This window comes from Sorex araneus, chromosome 5 (genome assembly GCF_027595985.1).
Source record: "Sorex araneus isolate mSorAra2 chromosome 5, mSorAra2.pri, whole genome shotgun sequence".
NCBI classification, from domain to species: Eukaryota; Metazoa; Chordata; class Mammalia; order Eulipotyphla; family Soricidae; genus Sorex; species Sorex araneus.
In genome coordinates, this window is record NC_073306.1 from 85,591,215 (window position 1) to 85,609,957 (window position 18,743).

General features: G+C 47.5%; 2 protein-coding genes and 1 non-coding gene across 26 annotated transcripts in view; all 3 read right to left on the minus strand.

The window, feature by feature from the left end:
* Positions 1–1,964: 1,964 nt before the first annotated feature.
* HAX1 (HCLS1 associated protein X-1) lies at positions 1,965–5,656 on the minus strand. 5 transcript variants are annotated; one of them, XM_055137660.1, is made up of 7 exons: positions 5,481–5,656; positions 4,772–5,031; positions 4,448–4,635; positions 3,444–3,507; positions 3,230–3,336; positions 3,032–3,122; positions 1,965–2,209 (listed from the first exon to the last, which is right to left on the minus strand). In XM_055137660.1, the coding sequence occupies exons 1-7, from the start codon at positions 5,531–5,533 to the stop codon at positions 2,124–2,126; spliced, it is 849 nt and encodes a 282-aa protein (XP_054993635.1). In that variant the 5' UTR covers positions 5,534–5,656; the 3' UTR covers positions 1,965–2,123. The 5 variants fall into 5 exon arrangements, with proteins under 5 accessions (XP_054993635.1, XP_054993636.1, XP_054993633.1 ...); XM_055137661.1 differs by having other exon boundaries at positions 3,456–3,507; positions 5,481–5,653; XM_055137658.1 differs by having other exon boundaries at positions 4,772–4,890; positions 5,481–5,647.
* Positions 5,657–5,856: 200 nt separating this feature from the next.
* Positions 5,857–18,743, minus strand: part of UBAP2L (ubiquitin associated protein 2 like) — a 54,700-nt gene continuing 41,813 nt past the window's right edge. For 8 of the 20 annotated variants that reach the window (XM_055137636.1, XM_055137648.1, XM_055137639.1 and 5 more), the window contains 8 exons: positions 18,371–18,424; positions 16,695–16,776; positions 15,796–16,013; positions 14,622–14,727; positions 9,670–9,737; positions 8,214–8,411; positions 7,759–7,809; positions 6,356–6,972 (listed from right to left, as the gene is read on the minus strand). In XM_055137636.1, coding sequence (XP_054993611.1) covers positions 6,877–6,972; positions 7,759–7,809; positions 8,214–8,411; positions 9,670–9,737; positions 14,622–14,727; positions 15,796–16,013; positions 16,695–16,776; positions 18,371–18,424 — 873 coding nt within the window. In that variant the 3' untranslated portion in view covers positions 6,356–6,876. Of the gene's footprint in view, positions 6,323–6,355; positions 6,973–7,758; positions 7,810–8,213; positions 8,412–9,669; positions 9,738–12,730; positions 13,126–14,621; positions 14,728–15,795; positions 16,014–16,694; positions 16,777–18,370; positions 18,425–18,743 lie in introns of those variants that run through there. The other 12 variants (XM_055137649.1, XM_055137646.1, XM_055137655.1 and 9 more) reach the window with 5 other exon arrangements.
* LOC129405394 (small nucleolar RNA SNORA58) lies at positions 16,851–16,986 on the minus strand. Its single transcript, XR_008630546.1, has one exon. It is a non-coding gene; the product is annotated as a small nucleolar RNA SNORA58 (small nucleolar RNA).

The following is an 18,743-nucleotide window of genomic DNA, read 5'->3' on the forward strand; positions in this document are numbered from 1 at the left end:
TAGAGCTCGGGGAACGAACCCTACTCCTCCCTCCCGGAAGCTTCTGCTCAGCCGCACATTGCTCTAGCCCTTTCTCCACCTCTGCTCTTTCCCATCTCTGGGAGCAGTGAGATTTTCTCTTTAGGCTATTGCTTGGAAATTTTCAATTATTTTTACAAACTGAAGTTCATCACCTTGGGCCCAGAGCGATAGTCCAGCAGGTAGAACTCTTCCCTTGCATAAGTCAACCCAAGTTAAATTCCTCAGAACCGCAGAGGGTTCCCCAAGCCCTTCCAGGAATGATCCCTGAGCACAGGGCCAGGAGTAAGCCCTGAGCACAGCTGAGTATGGCCCCCCAAAACAACTGTTTTATTTATTTTCTTTTAGCAGCAAGGGCTACAGCCCTTTGTGTCTTTATTTATTTTGGCTTTTAGGGTCACACCCGGCAATGCACAGGGCTTACCCCTGGCTCTGCACTCAGGAATTACTCCTGGCGGTGCTCAGGGAACCATATGGGATGCTGGGAATCGAACCTGGGTTGGTCGCATGCAAGGCAAACACCCTACCCGCTGTGCTATCACTCCAACCCCAATTGTTTTATTTTTTTAACTTTTTGGATCATACCCAGGTGATGCTCAAGGGTTACTTTTGGCTCTGCATTCAGGAATCACTCTGGCAGCACTTAAGGGACCAAATGGGATGCCAGGGATCAAACCCAGGTCGGCTGAGTGCAAAGTAAACGCCTTACCCATTGTACTATCACTTTGGCCCCAACAGAAGTGATTTGTATGTATCACTTCTTTGAACATCTTCCGTGCTGAGTTTATAGGTGACTTCTTTTTTCTTGGTTTTCTGAGGGGGTACCTCCCAAGCACTCAGAGGACTGGGGGGCCATGGGTCAGTGGGCTAATGGTAGGGACTGAGGATATGGTGCTGCTTAGCCCTGCAGTGATTGGGGGTCTTCAGGGTCACACTCAGTGGGGCTGGGCTGAGAGATAGGGAGTACCTGGGATGAAAGAGTAAAGCATGTGCCCCTTTTTCTGGAGGATCCTCTCAAGCCCCACCAGTGATTCTCCACCAACTAGCCGGCAGTTTGGTGCAAGGGCCTGGGGGCCTCCATGGCTGTGATCTGATGCTTTAGGTACCATGTGGTGCTGAGAACCGAGGCCTAAGGGTTGTGCTTGTACTCTCTCCCAGCACCTTCTTTTCCAAGTGTCCTGGATCCCCTCCCCTTTCTCTGGCTGATGCCACAGGTCATGTAGCGCCTGGCTGCAATGCTCCCAAGGAGCCACAGGCAGTCAGTGAGGCAGTGTGGGCCGCAGGGCTTGCACATGTGCCAGAGATGCCCACCTACTGTGCACTGCATGCACTTCTCTTTATACCTGTGGCACCGTGGAGGACCTGAACCTGTGACCCACCCTTACAAAGGCCCTCTACACTCTTCCAGGTCCTTTCCAATTTTTCTCATTTATTCTACATTTTCCAAAGATTTTTCTCAACTGTGTTATCTAGCCCTTTTGATACAGCCATAACATTTTTCCCCTGTCAAAGTTTGCTCGAAGTGTTAAAATACATGTTTCACACGCAGAAGGCCCAGATTCAATCCTCCGCAGTCTATGGTTCCTGAAGCACTGCCAGGAACAATCCATGAGCACTCCAGGTATGGCAAAACAAAAACCACAGCAACAACAAAGCCCCCCAAACACCCCAAAATGTGGAAAAGGACTGGTGGTCAGACTCTGAATGTACCGGGATCAAGTTCAACCCTCCTCCCCCAAACTCCATGCACCCCACCCCTCATGCCCCTGCATCTTTGCTGTGGTGGTCCAAGCATACAGGGCCAAGCAGCTCTGCATTCACAGGCCCCATCACTGAACTGCCTGGACTGGCAACACAAGGAATGGTCCTTGAGCCCCTGAGCACTGCCTGGGAGGACCCCACCACCACCCAAGTGGGATAGCTTTGAAAATAATCAAGACTGCGAATTAGCATAAATAAAAGGTTTTATTGGTCAGTTTGGGTGTGTGACTGACATCCCCAATTCAATGTTTCCGCCACGGCCCTGAGGAGCAGGAGAGGCTAAGCCCACTGACAGTCAGTAAGGGAAGGGAGAAGAAACGAACCAAAGGCCTCTGAAGGTCAAGCTACCGGGACCGAAACCAACGTCCTAAGAATAAATCCAGGATGGAAAAGGCATCATTCATAGCTGGAGGTGTTGGAGACTCTGGATCTAAAGGAAAGAGAGTGATATAAACAGACGGTCTAAATAAAGGCAGCCGGGCAGCGACACGAAGAACCATATTCCAGGTGCTAAGGGGGCCCTGGAAGGGACAGCTGGGCGGTTCCCGCCTTGCAGGGAGGTCAACGAGCACCCTGCATGAGCGAGCTGGACCCCAGTGGCCTCGGATCTTCCTATTCACACCCAAGCGTGTGTCTTCAGTTGAGCACTGTGACTGAGTATGCAAGCACCACCAGCAAGGGAGCCCTGGCAAGCACGGCAGCCAAGTGTGCGCAGAAGAGAGTAGAGTGGGGAAAGTGCTTAGATTGCAGGTTGACCCAAGCCAGAGCCCTTGTACCCATTATACCAGCCCTCCCCCCCTCCCCCCAGCAGGAGTCATCCTGAGCATCACTGAGTATGGGCCAAACCCCGAACCAAATCAATCCAAAACAAAACAAAGAGTGCGAGTATCCCAAATAAAGTGTGGACCCCAGCAAGCACTGCGAGCACCATGACCAAGAGAGTGCAAGAGTGGGGCCCGAGAGATAGTAGAGCAGGCAGGGTACTTGCCTTGCACAAGGCTGACCTGGGTTCAACCCCAACATCCCATCTGGACCCCCCAAGCTCTGCCAAAAGTAATTCCTGAGTGCAGAGCCAAGAGTAACCCCTGAACATTCCCAGGTGTGGCCCCCAAACAAACCAAAACAGAGAACGTGGAAGCACATCTCTTCTTGTCTCATCACAGAAAGGGAAGTGGGGGGAAAGGACAGGTACGTCAAATCTCCTTCCCCCAAGGAGCTGCAAGATAGACCCTCTTTTAATTCCATCACTCACCACTTCTAGGACTGCCACCCTTTTCCTGACGGGTCACTGTGGTCTCCGACTTGCCAGTACTGTCCATTACAGTCCGGCGCTCTTCCACTGTCTAGAAAGAAACCCCGCAGCATGACTCTGGTATCCCCACAGGTGAATGTGTCGAATCCTGAGGGGCCTCACTCTTCCCACAGCCCCTTCACCCGACTCCTGACTCACCCCATCAGGCTTAGTGATCTTGGTCACAGAGACGCTCTTGAAGTAGGACTTCGGCTGGGGCTGCAACACTGGGCCAAGGCCTTCCTGGGAAACCTGGGAATCAAGATCTAGAAGGGCAAGAAGAAACTTGAAAGAGCAGAGATTGGGGGCAGGAAGCAGCACCAACCAGACAGCAGAGGAGCATCAAGAAAACTGGCTGGGGGCTATCTTTTACCTCCAGACTCACCATTGTCCTCTCTGGCTCTAGAAGGGGGAGCCACAGGCCACACATCATCAAACTGGAAAAGATGAACCAGTACCTTTCAGTCTGAAACTCCAGGGGGTGATGGCACTCACACTAGTCCTGAACTGAAAAACTACCTTTCCCTAGGAAGCAGGATTCTCATGCAGGGCAGTTTTATTTACTCACCTGCTTCTGGCTGTTTTGTTTATTTATGCAACTTACCTAAACTCTTTACTGTACCCCCCACAGTAATCCTGCTGGGTCCAAGAATCATACAGACCAGAGAGAGGTTCTCAAACTTCTCTGGTCTACAATCCATTTTGCAGAAATAAAATCACCCAGCACTCTTCTTTAACCTACCTTTTTATTTATTGATTTATTTGGGGGCGGGGGAAATCACACCTAGTGGTGGTCAGAGCTTACTCCTGGCTCTGTGCTTAGGGATCACTCCTAGAGGAGCTTTGTGAACACTCAAGGGTGTCAGGGACAGAACCCAGATCAGTGCCATGAAAGCAAAGCACCCTGGCCCCTGTCCTATCTCTCTGCCCCAAACTTCCTTTAGGCAAAAGAACAGAAAGGGCTCTTCCACAACTGCACTTGAGGGGACCACCCCATCGGGATCATTCCCACACACATGGGAGGTGGGGGTGAGAGGAAGGTGGGGTCATCCACCTTGAGAACTAAGGGAGACTAAGACTTTTGAAAGAAATACTCCCCCTCCCCCATGAAGTTTAAAATTTAATCTACAAAACACAAATGTATGGGCCACAGAGAGAGCTCCAAGAGCTGGGGTGCACATGTGCTGCATGCAGAAGACCTGGGTTTTGTCCCCCACAACATGTGCTTCCCTGAGCACCACCAGATGTACACTCCTAAATACATACATACATACACGCAGTGAGCGGAGGGCCTAGACACTCACCCCAAGCCTGTTAAAACTCCAGTGAGGAATTGGCTTGTTCCCACACGTTCCGAGGGCCTGTTGGGTCACTCACCCTGGAAAAAGATCTCTGAGAGTCCCAGTCTGAGGCTGCACCGTGGGATTCTGTCTTGGCATCATTCTCCAAAACCTCCCCAAAGATCTTGGGCTGGTGACTATCTGGATACTTCAGCATAGAGTCCCGAAGGGTCTGTCCCTCCCGTTGTCCCACACTAGGTGTCTCTGATGAAGGACCAGGAAGTTCTGCAAAGAGGTACAAGGAAATGCTACGAAAGGCCTCGGGCTCCCAAAAACCGTTTTCTCACAGTTCCCACCCGTGTGCAGGCTCCCACCCCACCAAAAACCTGCTCTCTCCGGTTCCAGCGGGGAAGCCACACACCGGGAGGACGGGAAGGCAAGGTCCAGGCGCCCATCTCGTTGAAGATGCTATTGAAATCTCGGATCAGCTCATCAAAGCCGAAGTTATCATGGAAACGCATCCCTCCTTCTGGGCTGAAGCTAAAACCGAAGCCAAATTCCTCGGGCTGCTGGGGGCCCTCGAACCTAGGGCTCCCACGGCCCCAGGTGGCTCCTTCGTCCTCTTCCTCCTCCTCCTCTTCTTCATCTCGAGTCATCCCTCCAAAAAAAGGGTCTCTGGGGCTGGGGGCGGAGGCAGATGGGTCATCAAGATTTCATCACTGCTTGTCACGAAATGAACCCACGGGTGGCAGAGTGGGGCAGGCAGACGCTCACGCGGGGCTGCAGGAGCTGGCCGGCCGGGGAGAAACACAGCAGCCGGCAGTTCTCGGGCGGCCGTTGGGAGCGGAGTTTGGGCCGGGCGGGCCCCAGCACGGGCCTCCTCCCCGCCCCGCGCCCCGCCGCGGCTCCCCGGCACAGGTCCCCGCCGAGGCCCCATTGTTTCCCCGGCCCCGGCTGCCTGTTGCATCACCCCGGGCTCGCCTAGCTACCGCCGCGGGCCCTGTCGCGGGCCGGGCGCTCCACGCTCGGGTCCTCCCCGCAAGGACGCCAAGCGGGGAGGCTTTACCAAGTAGGTGCTGGCGTCGGGCTGCCCTCGAGAGCCCCCTCGTGTGTCCCGAACCCATGCTCACCTCCTCGGTCCAGAAAAGCCGAAAAAGCCCCGGAAAAGGTCAAAGAGGCTCATTCCCACGCCGGGACTCGAACCTTTGACCCCCTCCCGCGGCCCATTCACACCTGGGGGCAGGCGGCGCGGGACGACCGGAAATCGAGCTCGCGCCGGCCGCACTGCCGGAAAGCAAGCCCGTGAGCCGCGCGCTGTCGTAAAGCGGCCGCGGGCCTGGCGGGGCGGGGCGAGCGCGCGGCAGGCGCCCCGAGGCGGCACCTGTTTTCTCGGGGTCACTCTCCTGCGCTGCCTTAGGGCCTCGTCGGGCCAGAGCGGCGCCCGCGGCCCATCGCCTGAGGCCGCAGTGGTGGGGAGGGAGGCCCCCAGGCTGGCGGGCGGTCGGCGGGCCTGGGAGCTGCCGCCCTGAATGTCCCCTCGGCGCCCCCACTTCCTGCCTGCGCGAGCGCTCGGGTATAGCTTTGCTCCGTGACACGGAGACACCGGCCCCGTGCTATTGCCATCAGGTCTCCACGCTCACTGCCCGGACCCCACAGAGCCGCTGGGGCTCTCCCACGCCCACCCCAATAGCCACTGGCCCGCTTCCTTCACTGCCCGGATCCGCTGGAGTCGGGGCTGTTTCTGGAGCACGTGACGATTTGCAGGGATTCTGTGCAGGCACCAGGTTGCAAGATTCTGAGGGGAGAAGGGATGGGCATCCCCTCAAGGGCAAGGTACTAGCACATAAGGCCAGAGTTCTTAAAGGGCGAAGATTTCATTTTATTCCACTGCCTTCGGGGCCTGCTAGGAAAGGCCCAGTTGGTATAGTAATACTTATTCACCAAGCTGGTCGTCGACGAAACTGAGGATATCCTAGACGGAGCAAGAATGGGCAGAGGCTGAAGGTAGAGGTTTTCTTTTTATATATACAAGACACATTAATCCATTAAATTTGAGGACACAGTACAAAAAAAAAAAAACACTTCAACTAATTCATCTGACAATGCTGTTCATATTCATGACGCCATTTTTTTTGTTTGTTTCCTAATAATAAAGGAGGAGACTTAGGGCTGTTGGGCTGATATATATTTGGGGGTCCCCCCTCCCCACCTCACCCATACACCACCAGGGTGAACAGGAGAAGGAAAGGCAGGGCCCACAGCAAAGTTTCATAATCTTGAATGCAGGGGGGGGGGGGGAAGAGAGGAAAGGAAGAAAAAAACAGAAAATACAAATCTATAATACATACAACAGAGTGGGGATGGTATGGGAATGGAACAGACATGAAGCTGAGGCATGGGGTGGGGGCCGCTGGGGATGGGGGGCAGCGGAACCCCCCCACATTCCTTTCTCTCTTTGATGCTGTTTCCATAGTTGCCAGGCTGAGAAGCCCTCTCAGTTGGGACCGGGAGAAGAGGACCAGGGCCTCAGTTGGCCCCCCAGCTGTAGCTGTTGTAGGCAGACTTGTTGGTCTGGGGCTTCTGCGGGATGGAGCTGGTCTGGCTACGTTGCCCGCTGCCCGTCTGCAGGGGAATGGGAGGATGATGGGGAGGAAAAAGTTGTCTAGTTAGCGGGACACACTTGTGACATCTTCCACTGGCAATATGGAAATCTTTTGCTCTCCATTCCCCCTGCTTTAGAAACTCCCCTGAAGCTTCCTACTCAACCACAGAAAATCTGGCTTATATAGCTGCTAGTCTCAGATAAGAAAGATGAGAGGACGAAAGGATACCTTCAGACAGAAGATAGTGAATCCTTTCTACTCATTTCAGTTCTGCCTTCTTCCCACTCACCTACTCCTCCCCATGCCCTGTCTGAGAAAAGGCTACTCTAAATAATGATAGCTTCTGGGAAATGAATGATCACCAAGTGATTTCATTTTCACTGAAACCCATAAATGCTGCCATTAGGCCTTTGAGAGCAAGGAAGCCCTTTTTACTGCTTCCCCAATCAACTCCAATAGACAGGTCACTTGTACCCCCCCACTTGAACCCATCCCACACATCACATCTCTGAGCCCATTCAGGCAAGTGGGAGAGACAGTCTGAGGCCCAAGGCTCCAGATGCTGTCGAAAGAATCCTTTCCATTCCAGTAACCAAGTGTTTTCTAGAATCAGAAAAGGGTAAAGGAAAAAGAAGGCATTGAGGGGGGGAGGACAAGAGAGGAACAGGAGAGCCCAGCAAGGTGTTTGTGTTTGTGTATCCCGATTTGTGACCGTGCAACATTTTTTCTTCAAGTTCCCTGAGGCTGTGGAGGTGAAATGGGGACTGAAAGGAGTGGGTTCAAGCATATCATTCAGTTTCATTACCTGCTCCTCCTGCTGGCGCTGGCAACAGAGAATCATCTGCAAATATGGTAGCTGAGGCAGAACCAGGATATATGGAAAATAAAGGGACAAACTTTGACAATAGAACTCCACCATTAGAAGGGAAAGCTATGTTGGGGTAGGGGGAAGGCTGGGAGAGGTAAGAGGGGAGGTGTGACCCAGGTCTGAGCAGATGAGGACAACTGTACTCTAAGAGGAGGTGGAGAAGAAAGGCACCAATGGAACCCTGCAAAAAAGGTTTCCACCTGGCCCTTTCTCTGCCATCTCCTTACTATCTGTTTGTGTTATGTGCGCTAGTGTCTGTATGTGCTGTGTGCCCATGGCTGGCGCTGGGGACTGGGTGAAGGTGGTGGTGAGGACGGGTAAGAAAAGGAAAGGGGAGGCAGCTGTAAGGATCGGAAGAGGAAGGGAAAGGAGAGAAGGGGATGGGCTATTACCTGGCCGTCCTGCTGCAGGTGATGGTGGAGGATCTGGGAGTGCGGCTGCTGATGGGGGGTCAGAATGTGCATAAAGGGGGCAGGTGGATAGGCAGCAGCTGTGGCTGGATTGATGGGCCCCCCGCTTCCTAGGGCTGAAGGCAAGTTGAAGGAGGCAGCAGGAGTACCAGAATGAAAACCTTGTTTCTCAAAGGACTGCTATTCAGGACGATGGGGGAGAAAAAGTAAAGGGAGTCAGCAAACTAATCTGTAAAATGTTCATACCCAAACTCCCCCAACCTCCACAAGCATCAGTGTCTAAAATGAACACCATCCTAGGACTGACTTTGTCTCAGTTTTAGCTCTGCCCTCAATAGCTATGTGATTCGAAAAAACTGCACCAAATCTCAGCATACATAAAATATAACCTCTCAGATGTAAAGACCAAAATGCAAGGAAGACGAAAAATTTGTGAAATCTATTGTGACCTTCAAGTTTTATGTGAAAAAACTAAGTTATTGCAAAAAAATTTCACACACATACTGAGGTATCTCTGAATGTTGGCTGTTAACTCTCAATATTTGAACTAATTCATACTTAGGAGTTAGGCCATAACTCCTAAACCTCAAACTTTCTATCACTTAATAGTGGTGGGGGATAAAAGCAACACACCACCAATCTGTGGATATTTCAGATGCTTCACACATCAGATACTTGGCTTGTCTCTTTTCCCATTCTTTGTAATATATGTGCTTACAAAGAATGAAACAACCTAATTTCCTTTCATTTCATACTCTTTCTTTTGCAAAGTTACAAAAAGGCTGGGGGGTAAATAGGTAAAGAGCTAAGACAGAGGTAGAGTATATTAGATGGCATGATGATAATTTGGGCCAGAATGACAGTGTGGTGGAAGTGGTAGCGCGCTAGCCTTGCAAGCACCCAACCCAGGTTCAATCCTGGCATCCCATATGGTCTCCTGAGCACCGCCAGGAGTGATTCCTGAGCACAAAGCAAGGAGTAAGCCCTAAGCACTGCCAGGTGTACGCCCAGAACAACAAAGTCATACCACTCCCTCACCTTCCCGCATTTCTAACCTCTTGCCCCCTATCCCCAGCTGTATTTAACATTCAAGAAATAAAATCTAGGGCCAGAGCGATATACAGTGGGCAGGGTGTTTGCCGTGGACGCGGTCAACCCAGGTTCAATCCCCAGCATCCCATATGGTACCCCCAGCACCACCAGGCGTAATTCCTGACTGCAGAGCCAGGAGTAATCCTAGAGCTTCATTAGGTGTGACCCAAAAAGAAAAAAAAAAAACAAAAAAAAAAAACATTTTAAAAAGTAAATTCTAGAGATCATTTTCTAAGAGGAAGAGGTTCCTGACGCTGGGGTTGTTCTTAGTCTCTGTACTATCACTGCCAACTCCACTTCCATCACCATGTCTCCCTTTCCACTTTATCCAGAGCCAGGCACCTACCTGGGTTTTGGAGTACACAGAACCCGAGATATCTGGCACGCCCGTGTTACTGGAGGTGACTGAAACACCTGGGGGAGGGAGGAAACAGACAGGATTAGCTCAACTAGCTGCCTAGCCCCCATATCTGCGAGGAGGTGGTGTGCAGCCTTTCTCTAGCTAGAATATTGCAGGGGAATTTTGATTTGTTTTCCCAACTTCAGCTCAGCCCTAAATGAAAGCTCATAACTCCAAGATTCCCTAAGGGTTCTCTTGTACTTTTCAAGCGTGTACTGAATATATAGGGGAAAGCAAGGTGATGAGTTGTTGAAGGTGAGGTGGGGGAGAGAAGGGAGTTAAGGGAATATAGCCAAACCCCACTAGCATAGTTTTCCAAAACACTTCTGTTACCAAAGCCCAATAGAAATATATTGAACTTTTTATGTCCGCTTCAAGTTAGTTCCCCCAGGGTCAGGGAGATATCTCAAAGGGCTAGTGTCCATTTCATGCAGGAGGCCTGAGTTCAATCCTTGGCACTGCACTATACCCCAACCACCACCAGAAGTGACCCAATAACTGAACTGGGAGTAGCCCCTGAGCAGTGCTGGGTGTGGCCCCCAAATCAAACAAAACAATCTAGCCAAACTCCAATCTTGTTGAAGACAGGGAGTCTGGCTCTCTCATGAAGAGACTCGGGCTCACCATCCATGCCTCCACAGCAAAAGGCAAGTACCAGAGCAGTTCAGTCCAATCCCAAGAGCATTTCCATTTTCAGTCTTGGTCACTCAGCCCAGCATCTCCAGAATCTTGGAAAAGCTTCTTGGCTGTATACTTATAGCTGGCACCAAGATGAATTTCTACCTCTGCAATTTAACCTTAAGCATGATGAAGAAAGGGGCTAAGGAAGGTAGATAGGGTAATCTATCTCCTATAGCCTTGGCAGAACACAAAATATGAATGTTATCCTAGTTTAAAACTTCAATTCTGTCATATAAAATTCTAATCCATACTCCAACAATTGCATATTTCCTGTTGAAAAATTCTCTACTACTACAACGTTAAGCAAACAATAGTTGCACCATTTTTCATTTTGAATTGAAATTACAGACTGTGGTAGAAAAGGAAAAAGAAGAGAGGAAAAAGTCCTCATATAAAATAATCTGCCATTATTTAGTAGAGAAATTTTATGCAAATATTTGAGCAAAATAACTCAAATTTAACCAGAAATTTACAGCATGTGTTAAAAGCATATTGTTTCTGTGAGCTAGGATAAAAGGGAATTTCTTCCTTTTTCAAAATAGAAAAACCACTTTGCATTTGGTCTATATTCTTGAATCCTTCTGATCCATTAGGAGTCCTTCAACCGATGTTATTTTAGAAGCACTGTAGTCAAATCACCGTATCAGAAATGAGGACTCTTCAATTCATGCCCACAAAGGGGATTTAACTGCAATCCCCTTTCAAATTCTAGAACCCAAATCTTTCTAATGCCTAATACAAAGGCGGCCTTCAAAAGTTACTCCTACTCTCAACAGCCCCTCCAATCTTCTCCACAGAAGTTAACAGCTCAACTCTGAACACCCTCCCACATTACAAACCCAGAGGAACAAACACCAACTTGGAAAAAGTATTATAGAAATCAAGTGCTTAAAAATACTTTAGCATCTCCAGTGTACCACTTTGCTATGCCTTTTGCACTTAAGTACAAAGGGATACTGGATTACATTTGCATTGGGCATTACTGAAGTTAATGGGGAATTTCTTCCTTTTTCAAACCCCAGGTACCCATCTAGCAAATCACTGGTAAACTTGAAACTTTGGAAAAAGCTAAGCTAATGAGGTTTGTGTGGAAAAAACTTAGTAAGGTAGAACAGACGTAACAATCTTAAGGCAAAAAAAACCCAAGAGAATGACGTTTACTGCAAAACTTCAAACTGCTTTCTGACAATCCTTTGTTATTCCATACAAAATAGGAGAATAGGCTAGCTGGGTTCTCAGGCTATGCGGTAGGAAGGAACTTAGTTCCAGATCTGATCTGGTCTCATTCTTTCCAGAGGCAGCCTAGCTGAAAAGCCAACTTCTGCCTATCCTACTTGCATATTGATTGTAGGGATGGAAAATGCAGGAAAGATACTGTGTAGTAGTCGTAATAGTCTCATGTAAGCACTAGGTGATGCTAGAAAATATGGGTACTAGAGACCGATCCTCGATCCTTCACCAATTTTGAGAAAGTAACTCAGAGTTCTTTTGCTTTAATGTCCTATTTCTCCACTCACAAGCAGTGGCGACCATACTACAACATGGACCAGGGAAAGGAGAAAAGACTCTCAGCATGGTAGCCCTTGGGAAAGTTGGTCACTTGCAGAACAAAATTATTCCACAGGGCTGTGAACACATACAGAGAAAGTAGAATAACTGGGTTCTATTTAACCAAGGCTGTGTTCTCACTTTGAAGGTTAACTCAGTAAACAAAGGGTTGATGATGTGCCAGTGCATTGAGAGGAACTAAGGATTCCCTAAACAAAGAAGCGCTATAATTAATCCTGACCTACACATCCCCAGCTACACCGACTAACAATTCACAATCCCTAAAAAGCCATGGAAGAACTAAGAACAGTGCACTAGACTAGCACTGATTCCACAGCCCGAGTCATTACCTAGCTGGTCACTAAAGACTAACAGAGCTCAACCATTTGGCTCTGGGGCATCAGTAATGGGGATTAAGCCTTGGAACATATGTCCCATACGACAGCTCTAAGTACCATCTCTTTTGCCTTTCATGGGACAGGATGCTGTATTTTATCCTTCCTCTGCTTATGTCAAAGAAAATCTAAATGAGAAAGTGAAGAACTAGCACGAAGAATCAGGGATTTTCTACAATAGTTTCTCTTCACCAACTGACCAACTGGCTGGAAACGAGTGTTCCTCCCCCATCATAATAAAATCACCGCACTGAAAAGTTAAAAGTTCTTTGACTAAGCTGAATGAATTTAAGTGAAAAGGCCACCCTCCACCCTTTAGCCACTTCATAAGATTGGCTGCTAGTGTCCAGAAAGACATGCACGGAAAGAACGCCAGAGTTAGCTAAAGAAATACCACAGTTTATTGAAGACTACAAATATTTTTGTTACAAGTTCAAACTACATGCCTTCCAGAAATCAAAAGCAACAGCAGGTGTGTGCATTGATGCTTCGGAGGTGCTGCACCACTTGAACTCGAAATGGGTAAGACAGGATCAGACACATGGGGAGAGGGAAACGGGAAGGGCAAGTTCAAAAGCCCAGAAGGTATCCACCAACTCATTTCCCCAGGCCATGTAGGGCATGGCCTCAGCTCGGCAGGCTCTCCTCAGTGGTCTGGTTTCTGAAACAAGACTTCAGTGCAAGTTTTATACACACACACAAAACACAGCCCCCAGCCTTGGGCCAAATTAGCTCTCTGCCGTCCAGAAATGCTTGTAAGGGGGTGGATATTTTCTTCCTAAAAGGAATCAAATACATAAAAATAAATGAATTTAGAGGTTGATGAGGAATGGAATGATAAGAATCCTCTGTGGGGTTGGGAACTGGGGTTCTCAAAGGGCTGTTACAGCAGGTTTCTGAAATCTTAACGGAGGTCAGAAGCTACTATTTACACAATCAGTTATGTCATTCTCTTTTATCAGTCCTACCTTAGAATTTTTTGACCTGGTATAGCTAAAAGAAATCTAGTATTTTCAAAACGGGGTCTCTGCAAGTCATAAAGCTTAAAATCCTCCACCCTCACCAAGACTTAGGGTTGGCCCTACTCAGTGAGGGAGACAGGAACAAAAGTCTGTGCACTAATTTTCAGTGTGATGCTGTGCACTAATTTTCAATGTGATGCTTCAAGATCTAATCTAAACCTAGACCCACTCTAAGTCATACGACACAGTTCAACATTCCACCTGTTGGATCCTCGGTCTACTGCCTTCTCACTGTTTGGTTTCCCAGCCACTGAAAACCTTGGGAAATTTACCCACCTGGAGCCAATAACAAGGGTTCAGAACAACACAGATGTAGCTCCATCCAGGGTCACCATGAAACTGTCAATAAGCTGAGAATTTGGGAGGACAACCCACTACTCTAGTTCCAATCGATTCCAACTATCTCTTCATAGTCATCTATATAGCACTTAAAATATGTAGATGAAATTATTTTAATCAAAGACATTTTCTTACTCTCTCTTCTAAAAGTGAAGAGTAGTTCATAGGTATGGGAGCAAGAAATCAGTGATTGTTTAGGTCAGTGAAAAGTCCCTATCTCCTTACCATGTCACTGGATGTTGCAAACAGGACAGTCGTACCAATGATGAACCCACGGGCCTAATTCACTTAGTCCAACTCTGACTTCACTATCTACTCCTTTCTCCCCATAAAGTTCTTATGATTAGGAAATAAAAAGGGACTATGAGAAAAATAGTATTACAAAAAGATTAAAATCAGGGCTACAGCGATAGTACAGCAGGGAAGTGGTTTGTCTTGTACTCAGCCAACCCAAGTTCGATCTCCAGCATCCCACAAGGTCCCCCGAGCATTGTCTGGAGTTAATTCCTGAGTGCAGAGCCAGGAGTGACTCCTGAACATTGCCAGGTGTGACCCAAAAAGAAAAAAAAAAATTAAATCAAACCTGTGATAGTACAGTAGCTAAGAACTGTCTTAGCCTTTTATTCAATGACCATATTCCCCTTTGTATTATGCATAGACACTTGCTTCCACTGAAATCTCAGGGTCCCCAGGCCTGCTTCTCAGCCCAATATATTCTAACAGCCAACATGTGTCACTGGACAATCCCATCATGAGTAGTGGACACATATTCTGCTATCAAACTCCCTGTGGATGTTGCTCAGACATCCTCACAAATACTGCTTTGTCAAGCACCCAGTCCTCTTCCCTGCAATTCATTTAGTAAAATTCATCCCACAGATACCATTGGCAGCCAGGGTCAAAGTAAGCTTACCAGTGTTGTATCCATGAGACCCATAGCCACTCGGCTGTTGAAAAGGGGTGGCTGATGCATTCACACTGACATTCACACCATGCTGCTTGGAAGAGGTAGGAGCCACCTGGAAAGCAGAAAGTTCAGAACTGCAGTGAAATGGCAGCAGGGTAGCATTCACTCCACCCATCCTATTCCAGGTATTGGGTTATCCATCCTGATGTAGACTGACCCATCATTAGCTAGCTTAGTGAAATGGGCTCCCACAGTTTTCTGAAATCTGTAAGTGTGAGGGTGTAACTTAGAGGAAGGAAGGAGCAGTGGTAGCAAAGAACAAATCTGAAGGAAGCCAAGTATTTAGTATCACTTTCCATTTTTAGCTAGTTCTAACAAGAAAGGCTTATCTAATGCCACCAATTCTAGCACCACTCTACCAGGTTCCTCCTCATTCAGTCACTATTAAAACATTAGCCTTGAGGGGGCCGGTGCCGCCTCGAGCTCAGCCAAGATTTGACCCGGGTGGCCATGCCTTTGCACAGCCGCTTTGCTGCTGAACGACCAGGATCCAGAGCCAGCTATATTACTTGGGGCCCCAGCGAGTGCTTGCAGCCATGTCTCCAGACTGTGAACTAAGCTTCTGCTCCATGCTGCTCCAGGAAGGAAAATGATTCAATTTCCAACTTAAATCTCCCTGGACTTAATTACTAAAATACAGAAATCCTAAACCGCACGGCTGCAGTAGCTTTATATCTCTTCATTCTCATCAGTGGAAAACTAATTATCAAATGTTTCCTTGTCAATAGGGCCATATTCTTGGGGGATAAACTCCAACAAGAATAGTGAGTTCTGTGTTGAAACTCCAACAACAATAGTGAGTTTTGTGTTGAAATATGGAATGTAATCAAGGTAAAGAGAAAAGGAAGTAAAATTTATCAGTTATGTAAGGGGGGCTTGGGGGGTTGGGGGTTGGGAGGTATACTTTTTTTTTTTTTGGTGGTAGAATATGTGCACTGGTGAAAGGACGAGTGTTTGAGCATTGTATAACTGAGACATAAGCCTGAGAACTTTGTAACTTTCCACATGGTGATTCAATAAAATAAATTAAAAACAAAAACAAAAACATTAGCCTTGAAAGCAACTAGGATAATGTTCAGGACCAGACTTTTCGCCCCAAGGACCAAGCCTAGATACTCACAGGGAACACAGCAGGCCCATACTGGAAGGTGCTGGGGAGGCCCGGAACCCCTGTGTAGTATGGCAGGCTGGTGTAACTGTAGCCAGGAGGCAGCGCCGGGTTCAGGAATGTCTGCTGCGTGGTGTGATGAGTCTGCGTCTGGTTCTGTTGGGGTTGGGCCAAGGTTGTGGCCGGAGCGGGGGATGAGGCATCCCCACGGCCAAATTTCGTGAGGTCACCTGTGAAAGTAGAGACTAAATACACCTTTCTCCCCCATGTCAGTGCAAAAATCACACAATTACAGAAGATTCTGTTTAAACATCATTAATAGTTCAATTCTTCTGGCTCCCTCTACTAGCATTGTTCAACACACTCTTACACTGCTGGTCAAGGACTGATGTTAACTAATTATGCAATATGACAGGGGCAGGCCCTCAGAATAGAGTTCCTACATGATTTCTCTGCCGACCTCATGTCCAGGGGAAAAGCACTAAGCTGGACTTTAAAAACCATGACAAGTCAGGAACAATAACGATAAGACAAAATGACTGGCACTATGAAAAGGGTACTGGAACAGAGGCGAGCAGAGGAAGGAAAGTAAGTCCAATGACTGTATTCCCTGGAAAAATCTGGAGAACTGATAAAGCCAAGATGATATTATTTGGAGTGCTGACTTCAGAAGAACATATAGTAAAAGACATCATCTGGAATCAGAGGGAGAAAAGAAACAATGTGGGGAAGGAGGAAAAAGGCTAACTGTGCCCTTTTGGGGCAGGATTCCAAACATATTGATCTTGATTTATCTATTCTCTGTTCTCAAAGACTAATGAAGGAGAGAAATGTGTCCCTTACTGCTCTAAATCAGATGTTTACCAACAATCCCAGTACAATATCCCTTATTCAACCCACTCCAGTCCTACCAGAATACGGGTTGCTGGCCAGGCTACCATCTCTCCCAGTCAGTGGAGTGGTGGGTGTGGGAAATGGGATGCTGTAATAATCCTAGAAAAGAGAAAGAAAAGACTTGATATGGTTCCTTTTCCTGCCTGAGTAACTCCAAAGAAGGAAAAGCAGGAGAATGTAGGAGTACCGCAAATTATTCAGCCACTTATGAAGCTGACTAGAGATGGCATGAACTCCACATCACTCTTGCATACACTGTCCCCCCTGCCTGACCATGGGCAGGGTCAGGTAAGGTCTACTGTTATGCCTAACAGAAAACAAATTGAGTCCATCAAGACCAAAAAGACTTTTGTCCTTCACCAAGCAGTTCTCAGGGGTTTCTCCTGGCTTTGCACTCAGGAATTACTCCTGGTGGTGTTTGGAGGACCATATGGGGTGCCATAGACTGAACCATGTGGGGTCAGCCATATACCCTCTGTACTATCTCTATCCCAGGGCCAAAAATATTTTCAATCCTCCAAACTGTTTTCAAGGAAGACTAAGAAGAAAGCAGATCGTTCTGAAATTCAAAGTATATTTGACACAACCAGAAAACATAAAGTTCCGCTATATTTCATTGAGTCTATCTGAATCTCTGGTACCACATAAAGCTCCCTGAGTACTTCAGGATTTGGTTGGTAGTACAGCACCTGTGTCATTTGTATCCCTGAGCTTACCCTCATGCCTAACAAGCCAATGTGATCCGGGGCATTGCAGTTAGGGCTCCAGCAACATGATAAAGGGGCCATCTCTAACAAACCACACCAAGTGATGGTGAGCACCACAATCAAGTGCACAACCCCCAGTTACACCACCAACAGATAGAGAAAAGGAGGTCATAATGTTGGCTTAAAAAAAGATCACTGTGGGGCCAGGGCGATAGCACAGTGGGTAGAACGTCTGCCTTGTACACACAGCTGACCCAGGTTCGATTCCCAGCATCCCATATGGTTGGTCCCCTGAACACTGCCGGGAGCAGTTCCTAAGTGCAGAGCCAGGAAAAACCCCTGTGCATCACCAGGTGTGACCCAAAAAGAAAAAAAATCACTGAGGAGCTGGAGTGATAGTACAATGGAAAGAGCACTTGTCTTGCATGTGGCCAAACTGAGTTCGATCCCCAGCATCCCATATGGTCCCCCAAGCACCACCAGGAGTAATTCCTGAGCAAAGAGCAAAGAGTAAGCCCTGAACATTGCTGGATGTGGACCCCAAGCAAATAAGGTTTCCTACCTAAAGATAGGTATGGTGTTAGGATGATGAATGCATGAAAGCATCATTAATAGTATTGTAAATTGCAATACCTCAAAAAAGGATTTTTTTTTTTAAAAAAAGGTAGTCAAAAAAGAGCCTTCACTGTATGGTGGAGCCTTCACTGTGTGGGTTAGAATCATTCATCCAAGTCCCTATCTTTGTTTTCTTGACCACATGCATCTGTGTTAAGGGCTTAATCCTTGGGACCATATGCAGTGGCAGGCAGGGACCAAACTCAGATCAGCCACATGCAAGGCAAGTGTCTTAAAATGTGCTACTATTTCTCCAGTCCCTCATGTACATCTCAAATCAACAGGTCTACATAGACATATGGGTTAGGAAAGAACAAGGTGTGTTACTTTTCATCAACTGAACATTTAAAAGTTCTACCCCACATACTCACCAATGGAAATCTTGTTTGAAGCATCTGTAAGTCATCATAACCATATACTTGTGGCTAAAAAAAATAATCATGATGGTATTAACGGATATGGTCGTAATAGTAACAATCAACAGAATATTCATCCTCATTCATAATATAGGCTGATTCCTTTAGTTTTTTCTTAAAGAAAATAGGCAAAGAGGAGGTAAACAGAATCAGAAAAGGGGTTGAGGCTTTCTTTCTGATTTAAGGAGGTAGGTAAAACAAAAGTCATGTATAAACAGACTAATACTTTATCAGCTCTCATAGTATTCAAATAAAGCTTAATGTTATGTGGGAGTTATCTCAAAGGACTAAAGTACACGCTTTGTGTGCAGGAATCCTTGGTTAGACT